The following is a 20,358-nucleotide window of genomic DNA, read 5'->3' on the forward strand; positions in this document are numbered from 1 at the left end:
CACAACGAACGTCTCACGTGCTCGACTCAACAATACGTCTCTCTGTTCGCAGTTCAATTACACATTGTTGTCATCACGTCCTGGCCGTCTTATATGTACAGAACTACCGCATATCTAGTAGGCTCTCGAGATTTCAGGAAAGGACGTGAACGTTCGAGAATATGACGTGTAACTATCGTCACGTGACCCCCGCTGTCGTAACAGTATTGTTATGTATCTGCTTGTTTGTTAATTTCCGGTAGAAATTCTTTCCGAAGAACTTCAGCGATACAATTCCTGTCTTGATACAACTTTTAGTAATGCACAGTATTTCCAGTCACTTTAATTTTAACTACTTTAATTCACAGCGATTCACACACTTTATTTACGGTGGCTACTGTTCGCTTGACTCAATTATCTATATCTCCGATACCGCTTTTTTTTCTCGCCAGGCTTATATTCTAAAAAAGAGGGCGTCTAGCAAACACTCGGACATTCGCGGGGTTACTTGATAATTCATGATCCTTCGAGAAACTCCAGCGCGCATGCTCCCAGCGTCACACGACTTCCGCTGTCGTAACATTATTCATGTCCACTGGGCTTGATTATTTGAATAATATATTATTTTCTGTTTTGGTTTAGAAGCCATCCTGGAGATATTTTGCAGAGTATGCTTTCCGAGAGAAATCCTGAGGGATAGAGGAACCCAGTTTACTTCAGAACTGATGCAGGAAGTGTGCAGACTCATCAGCACTCGGAAACTCTTTATCACCACGTACAATCCTAAATGTAATGGACTTTGTGAGAGAGTCAATGGAGTTTTAAAGAGCATACTAAAGAAGATGTGTCAAGAGAGACCATGTGACTGAGCCAGGTACTTGCAGACAGTATTATTCGCTTATCAAGAAGTCCCACAAGCAAGTACAGAATTTTCACCCTTCGAGTTACTGTATGGAAGAACAGTACGAGGTCCGATGCAAATATTGAAAGAGCTATGGACGGGAGAGAAGAGTCAGAAGTAAGGAACACATACCAGTATGTGTTAGACTTCAGAAACCGACTGGAGGAAACCTGTCAACTTGCTCGACAGAGTTTGTATGCAGCTCAACGTAGTCAGAAGCATTTTTATGACAAGAGGCAGCTCAACGTAGTCAGAAGCATTTTTATGACAAGAAGGCCAAGGATTGACATTTTAAGATTGGGCAAAAGGTCTTAGTTCTGCTGCCCACAGACCACAACAAACTCACCCTGCAATGGAAAGGACCTTTTGAAGTACATGAAGTACTCAACAGAATGTACTGCAAGGTGAACGTGAACGGAAAGACCAAGATCTACCATGCCAATCTGTTGAAGAAGTATTTTGGGAGAGAAGAAGACCTGATGGGTGCAGCTATTGAAACAGAGATGGATGTTGCAGATGTGGCCATCATAGATGCAGAACTAGAAGACAGTGACTTTGTCTCAGAAGAAGAGAACCTATTAAACTTAAGACTACTAGGTGGAGATGAGACACACAAAGATGTCAACAAGCGTTACAAGACCTACTGTGCCAGTATGCATATATCTTCACAGATAAACCAGGAAAGACAGACCTTGTGCAACATAAGATCGAGACCAAAACCAGGGATCCAGTCAAAGCGAAGCTCTATCAGATGTCTTATGCAATGAGAGACCTTATAAAGCAAGAAGTTGAGGCAATGTTATAAGCTGGAGTCATCAATCCTTCAAATTCAGCCTACCGTTCACCAGTTGTACTCGTGGAAAAGAGGGACAGATCAACCCATTTCTGCATACACTTACGGAAGCTGAACCTCGAGACAAAGTTCGTCTCTGAAACTATGGGCAACCAAGAGGTCATCATGATAAAACTAGATGGGGCCAGGTTCTTTTCAAATATCGATCTCAGTAAAGGTTAATGGTGGTGGGTGGTGATGACTAGTTGCCTTCCCTCTGGTCTTACACTGCTAAATTAGGGACGGCTAGCGCAGATAGCCCTCTTGTAGCTTTGCTCAAAATTCATAACAAACAAACAAACGTATCCAAAGAAGTCACAAGAAGCAGAATAGGACTAGATATTTCACATTTCAACATTTTTATTTTACGTGAAATAAAATGTTTCTTTTGTTTCCAAATGAAATAATTGTGTCAAGTCTGTTTCTTTTAGTCGAATTTGACCTATTGACATTTTATAAAAAAATTCAAAATCTTAATCAACTTACCTATTAATCAAGAGTTTTGGAATACTAAAGAATAAATATTTTTCCATTTCTTAAAGTTTGATTACCAGATTTTTTTCATTCACCACACTTGTATAAAAATATTTTTTACTAAGGAATTGTCTTATTTATATTAGACTTGATTCAAAGTCTAAGTAAAGTAAAATATCCCACTCTAAATTGTGTCTCTTCTTTGTAGTCGGATTAGATTATTTACTTGGGAACTCCTCTCGAGCCTTCAGTTATTATGCCTTATATAACTTGTCTGAACCTTGGAATTTGGGATACTGTTGGAGTGAAGGATGTTCTGTTTGGGAGATTTAACACATTTTTAAAGTAGTAGGTTAAACTAGTTTTCAAGAGAGTCAGAATGATTCATTGGAAATCATTTGTAGAGATTGCTTATTATTAGAAACATTGGAATATGCGTTGGATGCTATTACAGAATCTAAAGTTGCATAAGAAAGAAAATAAGTAGCACATATTATAATCAAAGTTAGTCTCATGAGGAAATAAATGAAAAAAATCTTGGGTTTACTAATGTGCGTAATATAAGGTCTAAGACTAAGAAAGTAGGTTCAAGACATGTGCAGGTAAATCTATTTGTACCTTTGGCTGCTGCTTATTGTGGAGAAGTGACCAATACCATCGTGTTTTTAGGAAGGAATTTTATAATCAAGGATACTGAAAGGTTTATATATATATAAAAGCACAAGAAACACATGAGCGTTAGGCAGTACATATTCAATAATAAAAAATATTCACATGAAACTTGTAAGCTATACAACGCATGTTTGTTCCCAGTAGCTCAGCGGTACGCCTGAAGATTTATAATGCTAAAACCTGGGTTCTGATACTCAATTTGTTGCTTGAAATCCTATATTATTTTATAAAAAGTTATATCTTGTTGGAGGATTCACCCAAGATTCCACCAACAATGAGGGAAAAACCTAGATTCAATCATAACTAACCATGTTTGTATGTGTGTTATGCATTGTGTTTCTGTGTATATATTTATACATATATACCCAAAGGCTGTTTTCACCCTGTTTTACATTGTATTCGGTATTTTAATTTACTTTAAATTCATTGAAAAATCAAGATAATTGAAATCAATTCAACTCTGTCAAGCAGTTTCTGTCGAGTCCTCTATTATTTTGTAGATCCTATACCCAATTATTCGAAGGGAAATCATTGTTTCTAATCTCTTAATTGCTGTATTTTTACTATTCTCGCCTTACCCTACCTCAATGGAACACTGGTAGGTCTGATGGCTTTAACGCTAAAAACCAGGTTTCGACACAGTGGTGGGCACAACATAGATACCCCTTTGCGTAGCTTTGTGCTTAATTACAAACAAACACCTTTACCCCAAATGCTTAAAAGTGTTCACTGGCTTTTATATTTCAAAATGTACTATAATTTTGGCTCAGACGTATTGCTTTCATTAGAAATATTTAATCTATCAATTATTATAAATTATTGTAACCAACAATAATGTAATGACATTTACAGAGCCATACTTATATTTTGCGCACACCACTAAGTTATATAAATAATTTTTAAACATACGTTTTCTTATTATAATAATATCAGTACATGTTAACAATTAATTCTTTGTAAATAAGTGTAATTCAGTGAAAGGTAAAATTGGTAACTGTATTTGATTATTTTTTTATATATATATAATAAATTACTCAATATTTTGCAAATAGTAAATGTTATGTTTCACAGGCGGCAAAAATTCCAGTATTTCGTAACCAATCACGTTCAAGCTCGTTACCGCCATACTTCCTCGAGGTTGTATCATGTATGGGTATAGTGATCATGGTGAAGCAAAATTCGTAATAACTAATACTGTAAAAATTCTGAACCAATAGTATTTATAAATTCGCTGTGGATACTTAGGTTTCGTAATTTACCTCATTGATAGGTCTATTAAGGTTAGATAATCATAAAGTTAATTAAATTATGGCAAGTGGATTTCCAATAAGACAGAAAAGGGAAAAAAACAAGCTTCATAACTCAAAGCCTTACGAACGTCAGAAAACAAGTGCGAGGCCTAACGTTAAGCATGCAAGTGATGTGACTGCTAGGGGGTCTCAGGTAAGATTAAATATGTATAAAAATCTTAAAGAACTTGCAATTTGAATTAGAAGTAGAAAATTAAATTATGGACATAGATAATGCAATTTATTTGATTTATGTGTACCATGAAGTTTCAGTTCCAAGGCTTTTAGTTTTAAAATTTAATAGTAATAGTTTAATTTTTAATAATAATAAAGTGACGCGTAATTTTAATAAGATTAAGTTGAAAGTTCTTCAGGAAGATTGTTTCTTGTTCTACTGGGGCAGGAGATAGGTTAATTTAATGTGAAAGTTTGTTGTATTATTATTAGAATGTTTTACTGAGTATGGGGGTTCCCCCCCCAAAGTTAACATTTTACATAGAGAATTTAACTTTTTTAAGTGATTTTCATAGAAGTCAAGTGTTTATTAAAAATCAGAAGATAGACTTGTTAGATTTTGTATGATTGTGGTCATGGTTTTGGTTATAAGACCTGGAACTTAGAAGGGTCAGGTGCTAACTGGATCTATTCCTTCCTCCTTAGTGTGGTTAAACATGTTTGAGAACATTATTACCATTATGGCATTAGATTCTAAAACTTGGATTCATGCAGCCATTGCATGTGCGATACAAATGTGTATAATTTTCCATAAACATGAGTGACCCCTTCCTGGCCATGTACATGAATGGAAAAGCAGAGTTTCCTTTTTTTGGCAATTTACTATATTGCTTTACTTGCTTAAAAGTTAAATGCTTTTTTTTTAATAAGCAGTTCTAAAGTTTATATAGATGTATACATATACTCTTATTTTGACATATAATATTTCTAAAATAAAACGTATATTGATACTGGTTTGTTTAGTATTAGATGGACATAATACATACAGTGAGTTAATTAGATTTAATGGTGAGAGGTACTTAGGTCTGTGTTCATCATGTATGATAAAAGTTTTTCTAGTGAACTTGATGAAACATTTTTAATTAACATTTTCCTGATATATTGTTTTGATCTACCTAGAAGTCTGTCGGACAAGATAGGGATGCTTGCATAATTGTGTAAGAATGTTGTGTTTGTGGTTCTTGGAACTACTTTTAAGTTAGTTGTTGCTACAATTGGAGTTTTTTAACTCTTCCATATAGCCACATCATCTTTGAACAGGGAGAGGAAACAGGAATTTTGGGCTATTATGGGCATTTCACTTGCATACATGATGAATGTTTTAGGGCTAATTTACTCCTCCTCATGGGACACCTGCCTCTGAAGTTGAATATTCTGAGAAGGTGCCAGTCACATTAACTCTTAAATTTTTTTGTCAAAAAAGTTGGAAAACCATCAAATTGTACCCCATGGCAGGTACATATTGAATATTTGAAATTGTAATCCATTGTGCCATCCACTGAATGCTTTCTCCACATCAAGAAAGCAGGGGGACATTGCATTCATTCTGATAAAAGTTATTTTTAACAGTTTCTATGACTTACTAGATATGTGGTTTGTCTTGACTTATGAAAACTGTTTTGGATTTCTGGTAATATTGAAGCCAATAATCATTTACTAATAATTATTTTCAAGTAGTTTACCAATACAGTATGTTAGACTAAGATATTAGGGGGGGTCCTACAAATCTCCACTCTTCATGTTCCTGGGTTGTATGGTGGAAAAATATTGCAGTGAAATTGTTTTCTCTTGAGGAGTTAGAAAAGATCTGATTGAGATGTCTAAGGTTATTGGTAAAACTATCCTTTTTTTTTTTTTTTGTCATTTAATGGTCAGAATGGGAGGTCAAGGTGGTACATAAATTTTGGGAGTGTAGAAGTGATATTCAGCCCATGCAATTGTTTTTTTCTAAAGGGTGGAAGACATTTAAATTGGTTGATGCATTAAATTTATGGGAAAGCTCAATAAATATTTGAATGGCCAGAGATTGATTAGTTTGCTTTTAAGTAGATGGGACAACCTTGATGGAACAATAGGCCCCTTGTTGTCTATTAAATGTTATGTCAAATTGCAGTGTATTAACATTGCAACTTACAAGTGGCATACCCCAGTCTCAGGCATCTGTACTACAAGGTCCTTTGCTGTTTCTCATTTTCATAAATAAGGTTGATAAAAGAACAGCCAGTAAATTAGTTAAGATGCCAGATATTACATTAACTCTCTCCACACTGGCTTGGTCAATTTGACCGACCATGTGACCTCTTTGTAATCATTTAAAAACTATATGTGTATATCTTCATAAAATATGTCAGTCTTTTATTAACATTATACGTCTTTCACATACAAAAAATCATATCTTTGTAGTGAAGTATTTTTAATAAAATAAATATTTGTCCATGAAAATATTGAGTATTTGTTTTGAATAATCTGTGTGTAAAGTAAACACAGTAACAGGGTGATTTCCACACATGTCACACAGTCAAATGTTTCAGAAAAGTCTACAGTCTTTCAAGTTGTTCTTGATTATAACATCAGTAACAGCATCAAACAAAAACTGAGCATTGCTTATGTCAGTTGCACAAGTATAGTGAGTGTAGATGTCCTTGGTGTCTTTTTTATGGTTCAAGTTCTCAAACTTCATCTGCATGTATGCAGTGGCTTCTTCATAGGTGTTGTTGCCTGTATATTCTGGGAAACAAATCGTTAAGGGAGACTTGGTAATTTTTTTCTCAAATAAGTCTTTCTTATTCAAAAACTATATAATGGATGTGTCAACAAACCATTTGTTATTACAAATGGAGTCAAACTGTTTTATGCTTTCAGTAATTCAGGTCATCTTTTCATTTTCAGCGAGCACTAGATCATAACCACTAAGAGCCACACAAAATATGATGGCATTTTTGTTAAATTACATCTGTTTAAAAGCTTCAGAAATGTTTCCAATTGGAAGACAGATATTTTGAGATAGGAAAACCTTGTAGACTTTAAAGATAGGTTCAATGGGTAAAAAAAGGAAACATCATCATCATTAGGTACAAGAAGTTTACCTAGACATGGGAATATATATATATTATTTATTAAGCCTTAAGCAATCTCCAGTCATGTGACTTGTTTCATACTGTATGTGCGTGTGTGTGTGTGTGTAAACACTAGTATGAAACAATTCACGTGACTGGAGATTGTTTAAGGCTTAATAAAGATATTTTGTTCATGTGTAGTTCTTTGTTTAAAATTGTTTTTTTTTTGTTTTTTTACTGTAGTTTTATTGAGTAGTAGTGTTTGTAAACATGAGATTTTCTTTAAAAATTATGTTGTCCAAATAAAATAATCATCAAATAAGATAAGTTTAGTTATTTTTTTGCTCAGGACATCTTTTTCTGAGCATGTCACAAGGTTTTATTGATTTACATTCAAAATTTAATTATACTACCTATTTATCATGGTATAAGAATAAATTTAGCATAAAATTGTAACTGACTGTTCAAATTTTAATAGTATATGTTTTATATAACAATATTTTAAAAATTCTGAATTTCCCCTAGTATGAGAATTGTGACATTTTCTCTCTAGGCATCCTCTCTTCCCTAATTTATTTAGTACCTCTCCAAGAATTACAAAAAAAAAGTGTAATACAAATTACTCATTATAATGTTGTCATCACTCAGGCAAAGCATAATTTTTGTAGCCATTAATTAGAAAATCACACCTCTTTTGCCACATCAGGCTGTTACATCCCCTCTTTCGAAATTGGCAATAGTTCTGTCTGATGTTTAGTACTATATTTTTTATAACCAATAGAAAGCTAAGGTTTTAATGTATCAAATGACGTTTTATATTGTTTTCTGTACAGAGAATTGTCTATTTCACTTTCAGTTAAAATGTTTTTCCCATGGACAACACATCAGTGAGCTTAGCTTAATTTTTAATGGCTCTTATCGAATAGTTAGAATGCCAGCAAAAGTGTCATAGATATGGGATACTAGACCACCGTGACCTGTTTGGTCAACCACTATTCAGAGGTTATGAAGAATTCAAGCCAATTTCAATATTGCACAGAAATGAAGGTTTATTTTGAGATAATTTAATTAAATATTTCAATCCATTTGTGTTATTCATTATTCATGAAAAGATATTTGATTGTTGTCATCTTACGCCTTTTAATGAAGATGGGAACATTGGCAGGGAAATAATATAATAGCCAATGTTCGGCAAGAGGTTTTCATTTATAAGATTTTGTTGTTGTTCTCGACTTGATTTTTATTTTATTACCTCATCTCCATAGTTACTATTTGCAAATAGTCAATAATATTGTAGATCCATTTTATTGTTGTTCTTTCTACGTGCCGTTATAACACATTTTCATCTCATCATTTAATTTATGTTGTGCATATATTGTTGTATAAATGAAGTTTAATAATAATGGAATGTATGAAAAGTGACCCGAAAAATGGGGCTAACTCAATAACCTGTGGCCCAATTTTAACGAAACTTGCTTTATTCTGTTTTTTTTTTCTCATTTAATTACAAATATGGTGCTATTGTGTGCTGTTTTTGCTGAATTTAATTACAGACAAGTGCACACACAAACAAACAATCTCAGAGTTTTAGTAGTATATAGATTGTCTGCTTTTTTCATGTTATTATTCTGTATTCTATTGCAGTAGTACCATTAGTATAAAAAAAAATAAGGTTAACTGTCACCAGTAGTTGACAGCAAAAAAAAGACCCAGGTAAGTACTTCCTGTTTTTCATGTGTATTCTTTATTTATTATTATTAAATTAAACTAAAATGTGAAATTAGGAACTTTTTAGATTAGCTTAGATAAAATAATAATAATACAATACATTTTTCACTATGTACACTCACATTATGTACATTATATAATTCAATAGGATAATGCGAGCTGCACGTTTGCCAAGTGATTTACAAATTTTGTGGTGGGAATATCAGTTAGTCAGTTCAAAGGGCAAGAAAACAATAAAATTTAAGTATAAACAGTTGTATACTGTTATGAGTTTAAAGCTATTCTGGATAAACAAATGTAGCTTTATATTGCAAAATAAACACAATCTAGAAAAAAAGGGTAATTTAGATTTTTTTAAATTTTATTTTGGTGGTTACATGGTAGGTCAAAAATGACTAACTTCGTAAGGAGTTAGGGTAGAGAAAATAGCAGATATAATAAAGTTTTAGTTAAAAAAATTGTAAACTTATTTGGGAGGTTTTGGATATTATACAAATGAAAGTTGAGATTTTAAGATGAAGAAAAGTATTTTTAATCTTAATATGAAAATCACTTTGCACTTGGAGCAGTCAACACTTTAACTCCATATATTCATGAAGACATTCTGATTTTTTGTTTACAAATGACTTAATTACTAAAAGCTTGAAAAATTTCATGAAAATACATAACATATTAGAAGCTATAGTATGGAAAGTATAAAAGTCAATTTGGGGTCACGAACTTGGTCAATTCAACCAAGCCTGTAGCGAGAGAGCTAACCCTTTCCATATGGGTTTAGGTCAGAGTGCATGTTTTGTAAACTTACATTCCAGATTTTATTGAACTACTATTTTATGAATGTATGTCCATAAATTTTGGACCAAACTGTAGTTTGTAATTCAGATTTTAGAATTACAGATTATTGAATTTCTTATTTAAAATTGCTAAATATTTATGAATTGTGTCATGGTACATCATCTTCTGCATTTAGTCAGATCATAAAATGTAAAGTCTACAGTTTTTAACAAATTAGTAATTCAGATTACCAATATTGGCGAGCTAGAATGTAAAATAAGAACATCCTCTTTTTTCTATTTGCTGAGATATCATCATATTTATAAAATCCATCACAGTGACTCTGCACACCATTTGAAGATACTTGTTTATCACTTCTCTCAGTTACATATTTATAACCAAAAGTGCTCATTTCAAATTACGTAATTCTGTTAGTCTTCCTAAAGTATTTATGTGGGGCAAAGCTGTCATCACTGTTGCAGAGTTTGAAGATTGATGATCAAGGTGATATGCTGATCAGAAAGCAGATTTTTTAGACCCAACTACAGCTTAATTAGTAAGCCTGATAAATTATAGTGGAATTTTGTGGTATCAGTATAGTAATTTATAATGTTCTGTTATTTCAAAAAAGCATATATAAACCTACAAAAAAACTTCTTACATCCTCCACCTGCAAAATTCGACAAGACTTAGCAAGTATGAAGCACATTCGACGAGGCTTAGAAAGTATGAAGCACAAGTACAAAAAAACTTAGCACCATCATAAATATTAGAGATCGTTGTCTTCTAAATTCTTTAATATTCAATATTTTAAGAATGGTACAGTAGAACCCTGTTAAAGTTCATCCCAATGTAAAGTGATATAAATTATTACTCTCAGAATTTGATACCTAAGAGTATTACACCCCACTTCTAAAATCTGATGGAGAAACCCTCATATCGTGAAGCATTCAAGTTTAACATGTTATTTCTTCCTTATTTGAGCAATTTGCTGCCTGACATTTGCCAGTGGCAGTGAAGTTTTGTTTGCTGTGTAAAATATAACTAATCTACATCTTTTATTCAGAATTTTGACTTCTAGTCAAAATGTCTACCTGACGGATACTCCATTGAAATTAGTGCCTATTCTAATTATTGAAAAATTCATGCCTCACAACTCAAAAATATTCCCCTAAGTGCATTAATCAGGACAACACTGCAATAATTTTCTATACTGAAGATATGTTTCTGAGTAATGACACTTAATACACAAGTAGGATACAAAGCAAATGACCTGATCAAGGCTAAAAATTAAATTACATAATTTTGATTAGATATTTTTGTTCATATAGAATTAGTCATATTTCAAATTTAATCCTCAGGCATTAGCTATGTCACATTCTGCCTTACAATATTCATCCTTCCAAGTCAAAATCAAAATGGAATTTGTTTAATGCTACAAAAATACAGTGAAATAGTTCTAACAACTTTGCTTTAAAATATTGATGTTCTTTATTTTTCAGATAATGTAAAACTAAACACAAAACTAAGGAAACTTCACTGTTGCCTCTAATACTAAAACATGCAATAATTCAAAATGCAACTACACATGGTTTGACAGAATGCATTTTTGCATTTTATTCATATTTAGATTAAAGCAGATATTTTTAGTTAAACTAATTTAGTGTAAAATCTACTAGACAGGGAATTGTCAATATTTATGGTAAATTGTTCATCAGTGAAAGAGGACAGCATTTTACAGAATCACTCAGAAATATCTGGATAGATAATTATATTACAGCTTTCTTTTCACCAAAGGTAAAATTGAAAATATAATCTGTGATGTAGAAGCCTAATTCATTCTTTGATTTGCCACACCCACTGACGTGGACTGTATTTTCACTTATCAAAAGCTCATCAGCACAGATTGATCAGCAAATCCAAGAACTACATATAGGTCTCTTAAAAATTGTATTATTGCAATTCAATACCACTAAGCTTAAATTCAATTCTTGCATAAATAAATTTCAATATCCTGATCTACCAAAGTTTGAGTAACACTGTGAATATACACTTAATTTGTCAGTAATGTAAATTAATATTGGGATGCTGCTACGATTGATGTATTCATTGTTATTGTAACTGGATTGACTTGTTATATATGGGCATCTTGTTAGACTAACATGTATTGATATTAACCCCTGGCTTCTGTAACCCTGTGGACATTAGTAATTTGTGACAGTAAATTTAATAACATTTGTTAGTAATACTGTAAGGTGATTTTGATTATATATATATATATATATATGTAGTTTATTATTTTTTACACAAGACAATATTTGTGTATTTGTAACTTAGTGTAATAACTGAACTGTAATTGTTGATGATCATTCAGTTTATTCCTTTCTTCACTGTAGTCTTTGTGTGTGTTTTTAACAAAAATGTACTAACTATATTATATCTTTGTTTCCACAATAGTCTTGGTTATGGCGTATGGCGTCAACAGTAAAAGATATATTTGTACCTTCCTGGCTAATGGGAAGTACCCAGAACTCCTTAGCCGATGAAGACTTGGGGGTTGAGGAAAAAACATTGAACTGGCATGAATCATCAACATTTGAAAGAAAGGCAAGAGATAAGAATAATTTAGTGTTAGAAGAGAATGAAGAAAAACCATTTTCACAAAGTGAATTCGCACCTCAATCATCTAAAAGTGTTCTAGAGAAAGCTGGGAAAAGTAAATACCTAATTTCAAACCAGTGGCAAAATTTATCCAAACATACTTCAACTAATCAAGATGAAAAAGATTATGATGAGACTGAAGACTTTTCTCTTCAAAACAATGTTGATGATCCCTGTAAAGTACTGAGTGAAGCTTCAAATCTTGCTGTTAAAAGATTGCCTACCAGGGGCCATGAAGATGGGTCATCTCATCTTGCAATTAATGGTAAATGGTTAACGTCTAAATTATTACTATAGGCTTAATATAACAACCAATAAGTTTTTATTTAAAAAATTAGGAGTTTCAAAGAAGTAACATTCTTAAATTATTTTAAATAAATCAGGTTTAATATGTCATTGATAGAAATTTACAGTGACTACAACCTGCAGAATTTGAAAGATGCTAAACATGCAGTAAATAATGGTATTTGATATGGAGAAAATGTTTTGTTTGTTAAATGGTCTTAAAGTACTAGTTGTATTAACTAAATATTCTCTTTAAATGAATTGAGCATTCTAAAAACAAAATTTATTTCAAAGGGATAACAAGGGACCACTTGGCCTGCTTAGGTTATCTAATTGCATATTATCACTAACCTAATCTACATATGGAAACCGATTTTTTTATACTCAATCCTGATCTCTAAAATACTCATGTAATATCATTTTAAACTCTTTTAAGTATTGCATCTTTTACCACATTGTTATAAAAGTAACAGTGCAATAAGTGGAATCATTTGTAAGTTTTCTGTATCTTGAACTTGTATTTTATGCAGTGTTGTAAGAAAATGTTGTGTCTTTATAAATTCAAGGCTTCTTATAATCTTAAGAAACCTCGATCATGTCCCAAAATCATTCTGTCCAATGAAAACATTCAGAAATTTTAACATAGCTCCATACAATAATCCAAACTTGTAATCATCTTAGTAGTTATTCTATAAACTGCCTTCAACAACACAATGTTTTCTTAAACCAGTTAACCAAAACTAAACACACACTTTCTAATGAAGTCTAACTAGATCTTATGGAATGAAGTGATGAATTCTTGAAACATGAACTCATTATTCCTATGCATAAAACTTCCTCACTATCTAACTAGCTAACACTTATGGTCAGGAACATCACTGCTTCTTATTCAACTAATGTAATAGAATAGCATTGCAAAAAAACAGGTTGACTTAAATCTTATGACAAGGGACACTGATGTCACTATATTTGAAACATTTCTCAGAGTGGTATACACACTGAATAATTTTGCAGATGCATATAAGAAAAAATATATTTAATAAGCTCTACTGATTACCAGATTGATTTTTAGTTTTGCTTTAAGTACAAAGCTTATTCTAATCAGAAGTTTAATTATTCTGAACTATTCCATATTTATTGAACTAAGGTTTAAAATAACTTCTTTTTATGGTGTTAATGTAATAACACTGAAGCAACTGACATCTGCCAAAACTAATACTTTTGTCTGAGAATACAAACCAAGGGTACCATGTTCATAATGAAAAATGGTTCATAGTACTGACAGACCTGAAGAGTCAAAAATAAAGTTCATCTCACAATCTTGCTAAACAGAATAAAGATTGAAAGGGAGTTGAGAAACAAGAAGAATCAGCTTGATTGCCCGATATCGTAAGGAAACTAAACACATCAAATTATCTACAAGCTGCTTGCACATCTGTGAGGGTCTTCCTGAAGAGGATGCTGAAAGCAACCCACTGTTTTGATGGGCAGAAAAAATTCACTTGAGCTGCTACTACTATAATTTATGTTTGCATTCCATCTGTTGATGTTACAGTTGAATGGATGTTTTGTACTTTAGGTTTAATTTGTAGTCAAGATGTGGCAGACTGAAACAGGAAGAGCTTGACATGATTAAAAAAATATGAGATAGTTATACAATAAAAGTGTTAACGGGATAAAGATTAAAATTTGTTAAAACCGTTAAATAATTTTTCTAAAAGTACTTAACCAATTTTCAGCTGACTGTCTGGATAGATAATGTCATCTGAACACTGGTGAAACATTAATTTTTACTTTTGTGTTTTAAAATTCCTCTTTGCAACTGATTTGTGTTTTTAATGTGATAAACAAAATTGGAAAAATCCAGCTTAAAATTGTTTATATTGTTCAGTTGTGGATCAGTGACAGTTTCATTTATGCAACATATGGTGAATGTAGTTATCTAATGTAGTATGTGTTTTTTGAGTTCTAGCATTAATTTTAATTTGTTTTATTGAGTTTCAAATGGTATTTTATTTCTATTTAGTTTTTATTTTAAGTTATTTACTTTCAGTTAACTGAATTTTAGTTTTAGCATATTAATTTGTCATATCTTTATGATCAGGATTCAGTTCCTGCTTACAACAACAAAAAAAGAAGACGAAAAACTTATTACTGTTCAAGTTACAATTTTAATAGTGCAACCACATTACTCCATGTAATTTGTGGGATATGCCACAATACTGTAAGTGAACAGTTTACAGAGACATAACATTGTAGTTCAGTTTCACACCATAGTTTCAAGGGTATATCCTGCACTGTTTCTCTTTCTTGTCAAACCACAAACAGAAAGACATTTTGCTTGGGAAGCAGGTAATACACATAAGTTATGGCCTGATTTGGATAATTTTGCTGATCCTGTGAAAATTTAACAGCATTTGCATCAAAGTAGTTCTTCCCTTGCATTTCAGAATATACTTCATCGACTGGTGCTAGTCTATTCACTGACAGCTGATTGTACAGTACTACATTAAGGCAGGCCTCGATAAATATTTTCAGATATGGGAGCCAGGTCCAATATAGAAATGTTATGGAATATATTTTGAGTCAGTTGTGTGGTTATGGTACAAGACCTACAGTTTTACACTAAAAACAAAAGGCTTATTATTATTACTTTATTATATAACATATATTAAAGTTAAACTTCAATTATTAAAATAGTAGGCTAAATAACTATAACTTGGGTTGATTCTTGCAATGAATGAAAGTAAAATAAAAATAAACACTGTGATATCGATTAGTCCAGCAAGTTGTTTCAGAATAGGTCTCATCACTGTAACACTGTACAACAATAAGCAAAGGCCTTTTGGTGTGGCTAAAATCAATACTGTTTGTAACAGGAAGTGGGGGCCATATATATATATTTACTTTTATAGCAACAAGTGCATGCTAACAATCAAATGATATCAACAACCATTTAACAGGATTTGGATCAAAGTAGTTCTTTCCTTGCATTCAAGAATATACTTCATCGACTGGTGCTAGTCTATTCACTGGCAGCAATGGGAGCTGATTGTACAGTACTACATTAAGGCAGGCCTCGACAAATATTTTCCGATATGGGAGCCAGCCGAAAAACTGTCTTAGTCTAAACACGTGCACCGATTGGTTGAACTGAGAGAAAGAAGAAGAAGAATCAAATGATATGGAATTAGTAATGTGTTATGCAACCACAGCACTTCATTCCTGTAAAAACATGAAGTGCTGAATTTGCCATTAAAATCACAGATTTGATTTAGGACTCAAAGAATGCAAAAATAGTTTGAGTTCTAAGAGTCCAGAACTGTTAAAGATTTGAGTTCTATTTAGCACATCCCTATGCACAAATAAAATGGGAGAAAATATTGGATGTCACGGTGAAACTTTGCTGATTTGTGCAATTTTGCTTAACTTTCATGATACACTAATACTGTTAAATTATATTTATTTAATTTTTCAATTATTATATAATATATATGTATATAGATTATTACTATTTACAAACAAGTTCTTAAACTTATTTTTCTTAAAACATAAAAGAGTCAATGAAGAAGTAAAGCAAACATTATCTCTTGTTACAACCTTTGTACTCAGTTGCTTCTTCCCTTAAGAAAATTTGCATGTGGAGGATGTGAAACAAAATTTTTTAAAGTTTTAAATATACATTTTGAAATAACCAAAAATCAAAAATTGCTATATCAGTACCATAGAATTCCACTACAATTTATCAAACTCGGTAACTAAGCTGTATTTTGGTCTAAAGAAATATGAAATTTTTATCTCACTAAAGTTTCACTTTACCGTTTTGAATTCTAGCTTTAAAAGAATGAGTTTGGTGCTGAATACTTTCATTATGCTGAGAAAGACACTAGGGGGACATTCTGATCTTTCGATTGGTTATACACACATCACAGACAGAAGTATGTGTATATAAACATTTCCAAAAATGGAAAAAGATGGGCAGGGCCACTGTGTTTGTTCAGTACATGTTGTGAAATCTCAATCAATAGAAAATTTTGGAGGTTCTTATTTGGTATTCTAGCTTGTCAATATCAATAATGTGAGTTCCTAATTTGAAAGAAACTATAAACTTTGCTGTATCTAGACATCACAAACATTTAATATGAACCAATGCTGAATTCAACATACCATGTTATATTAGGGTTTCTTTTTTAATGTTTACATTTAAATTAAGAAATTTACTAATGGATCATACTAAAATTTAAATTATAAACTACAATTTAATACCAAACTTATTGATATACATTCATAAAATAGTAGTTCAATAAAATTTTGAATGCAAGTCTACAAACGTGATGACATGGCCTTTGACCCGTGATCATAGGAAGACTCGTAGAGATAGGGTTACAGTATTGTTGTGGAATCATTAATGCAGGTACTAAAGAAATGTGTAATAATATTAAAATGTTGTGGAATGATATAAAACTTGTGATCTGCATAAACAATGAAATAAGACTTATTTTGAATATTTTATTTCAATTTTTGGTTTGATAGACATGCTTATGAGTATTATTTTTTCTTTGATGATTACACAGGTTTTTTATTGTTGTGTGTGAAAAAGTGATTAGGTTGTTTTGGTTTTATTGTATTGTAAATTTCCATATTTTAAAGTTTCTAAAATTATTTTTGCACTTAGACATAAACAGCCATCACAGCTAAACTACACACTCACCCTTATATATATTGAATTGGTTAGGTGATGATCAGTCTGACCACAGTGAAGAATCTGGGTCAACTAGTGGCTGTTCATCTTTACTGCCATCTGGTGAACGTCATCATGTGGTAGGGTTGCAGCTGAGTGAGGCTGCTCTGGAACGAATTCGTAAAGAACTTTCTGGAAAACGTGATTCCACTGAACAGTCTAAGAGAAAGGATGTTGCAGTGGAAACTGATATCAATCATTCTGTTGTTGGTAAGTTGACCACATGAGTATATATGGAATAAAAAATAAACCATTGTATTGAAAACAGAAAGTTTAAATGAAAGTAAATACTTTGATAATTAATAATCAGCGGTGCTCATTTTCAACATTATTTTTTATGTACAAAGAATTCAGGTTTTGACATGTAAAAAATTCATACATGTAATATAGGTTTTGATTTACCACTTCTGGTGCCAATTCTTGGAACCCACTAATTAAGTGTACCCATTTGAGGTCCGTTCACTTCATTAGATTGTTATATTGTGCGTTATTGAACTGTGTCATTTTACTTTCAGGGTATGATAGCGTAGTTAAAACTTTTCCTCAGTAAGATCAAATTTGGCATCAGTTTTTTTGTTTCCCATTGTCCAAGTTCAGCTTGACCAGCTAACAATTTTGTTTTAATCCAGTTATACCTTAGTTAGAAAGTCATTGAAATTACATGAGTTTTAGCACATTCCATTTTATTGTGCTTGTCAGTATTTTGTATTCTAAATTGTTTATCTGAAATTTTTCAAAAATTGCACTACCGACATCCCTATCAAAAACTAGGCATAAGGTTCATCAGGACACTGCTGATGAAATGCAAGATCCTACAAGTAAATTCTAAATTTCTTGTTTTTATGTGTATTTTTGTAAAAGTAACTAAAATTAAAAAATTAGAATCTCATTAGGTTAGATAAGAAAACCTAAATGAAAAAAAATTCTTTGCATGGAATGTGTGCAAGCTGCTCATGTGTGATGTGACTCAATGCTTTGTTTAACATAACTTGCACTGTGCTTTTTCCAGGTAATTTATTGCTTTTTTTATGCTATTAGATTGGTTATACATGGTTTAATGAGAAATAAAATTAAGTAAAGTAGTTATGAAAGGACTGAAGCTTTTAGAATAAATAACTGTAAATGTCTTGTAATATGCAGTTATTCTTGAAAGGAAAAAAGTAATTTATTAAAATTTGTTGGTGTTTGTGTAAATGCTCAATGTTAAAAACTCAATTTTCAATAAACAGTTTCATTGTACACAATTCTAACAATGAGACTGTTAGGAAGTTAACAGAGGAAGTAAGAATTGGTAAAAATACTGTAGCAAGAATTTTGAGTGACAATTTGATCATGGGTAAGGTTAGTACCAGATGTGTTCCAAAAATGTTGTCACCTGAGCACAAATGAATCTGAGCTGTTGAAAGCCAATGCCTGCTCCACAGGTTTCAGTAGATTTGTAACCATGGATAAAATGTGGGTTCACCACTTTGATCAACAGAAAAAAATTCAAAGTTTCCACAGGAAACACCCAAATTTACCCACCCAAAGGAAGTTCAAGTCACAATCCTCTGCGTGAAAAGTCATGAAATAAATTTTTGGGAATATGAAGGGTGTTTTACTAGTTGATCATTCCCATTATAATGGGATAACGTGATTCGTTAGCATAACATGAGCTGCATTTTGCCGAGTGATTTACAACTTATAATGGTGAGGATAGTAGTTAGACATGGTTCAAAGGGCAGTAAAACAAATTTAAAGTTTAATTATAAGTAAACGTATACTGTTACGAACATAGAGCTATTTAAGATAAATGAATGTAGTTTCATGTTACAATTTGAAGTCATTCTAGAAAGATAAAAGGGTAATTTAGGAGAGGTGTCATTCAAGACATCAGGAAAATGGAGAGGATGTATCTGGGAAGGTGGAACATCAGCTTGATGGCTGATTACTGCTGGTCGTTGAAACGAGATGCTCAAGAGGAAATACATAAAAGAAAGACCACAACCCATAGTTTTGAGACTAAAAGACATAGATTTCACAAAACAAAATGAGGCTGCATATTGATTTGACATTGATGTTCTTCCCTTTTCATCAATTTGTTTGTATTTTTGGTATCTCTCCAGGAGGTGCTGATTTGAATTTAATTCTGAAACGGAATATTCTGGGGAGAACTTAGACTCCTTGTTTCCTACCCCCTCTTTCATTAGAGCTTCCTCTCCTGAGGATTGATCTGATCAGCTACCTTCTGCCCCTTTTTCTGTAGTTGTTTAAACGTGTTTGTGAAGTTTTGGAGATGCAATCAGTTGCTTTTGAGTCTACTCCTGCTTTGTTGTCTGATCGTTCTCAAAGGGATTACTTAGTTTTCCTCCTTCTCCTGATATTGCTGTGCATGAATGGAGGTTTGCAACACAATTATGTGAGGGTGTTGCTATGCCTTCCCCCCTCGTTTATCTGAAAAACATGCCCTGGCGTATCATCATCAGGATGATATATATTTGGACATTAAAAGGTTGGATCTGTGGGGTGCCAGGAACAAACCTGTTACATCTCTTAACATGCACAATTATCACAGATTCGTTTGACTCTTACTACTGTTTTAAGATACTTCTCTTCCCTTCAACTTTTGTCTGAAGCATATCACCAATCACCTCAACAATTTGATAATGAACTGGGCCATTTACTGGTCACTATTATGACAAGTTCTTGCCTTTGTGTTGTGGTTGGTCTTTTTCTGGGACTTGTTAGGTCGTGATGCATTTTTGGAGGGTATTCACTTACTTTCTTCTGCCCTTTGAGATTTATGGGAAGCACCTTTTCTTTGGCTTTATTTATTTGCTGGAATTCCAGAATCTGTAGAAGCCAGAGTTGATACAGCAGGTTTGCAGTCTTCTACTTCCACTTGTACTTCTGCATATTCATTCCCTCGTGTCTCAAGGCCCCCTCCTTCCACTCCTCGTTCCATTGTTTCT

The 20,358-nt window shown here is 32.5% G+C and overlaps 1 protein-coding gene across 2 annotated transcripts in view; it reads left to right on the plus strand.

The window, feature by feature from the left end:
- Positions 1-3,961: 3,961 nt before the first annotated feature.
- Positions 3,962-20,358, plus strand: part of LOC106473898 (nuclear pore complex protein Nup153-like) — a 40,739-nt gene continuing 24,342 nt past the window's right edge. For both annotated transcript variants that reach the window (XM_013934581.2, XM_022402289.1), the window contains exons 1-3: positions 3,962-4,301; positions 12,178-12,646; positions 17,402-17,617. In XM_013934581.2, the coding sequence (XP_013790035.1) occupies positions 4,167-4,301; positions 12,178-12,646; positions 17,402-17,617 (820 nt within the window). In that variant the 5' untranslated portion in view covers positions 3,962-4,166. The remainder of the gene's footprint in view (positions 4,302-12,177; positions 12,647-17,401; positions 17,618-20,358) is intronic.

The sequence above is a fragment of the Limulus polyphemus genome, unplaced genomic scaffold (assembly GCF_000517525.1).
Source record: "Limulus polyphemus unplaced genomic scaffold, Limulus_polyphemus-2.1.2 Scaffold6600, whole genome shotgun sequence".
Lineage (NCBI taxonomy): Eukaryota > Metazoa > Arthropoda > Merostomata > Xiphosura > Limulidae > Limulus > Limulus polyphemus.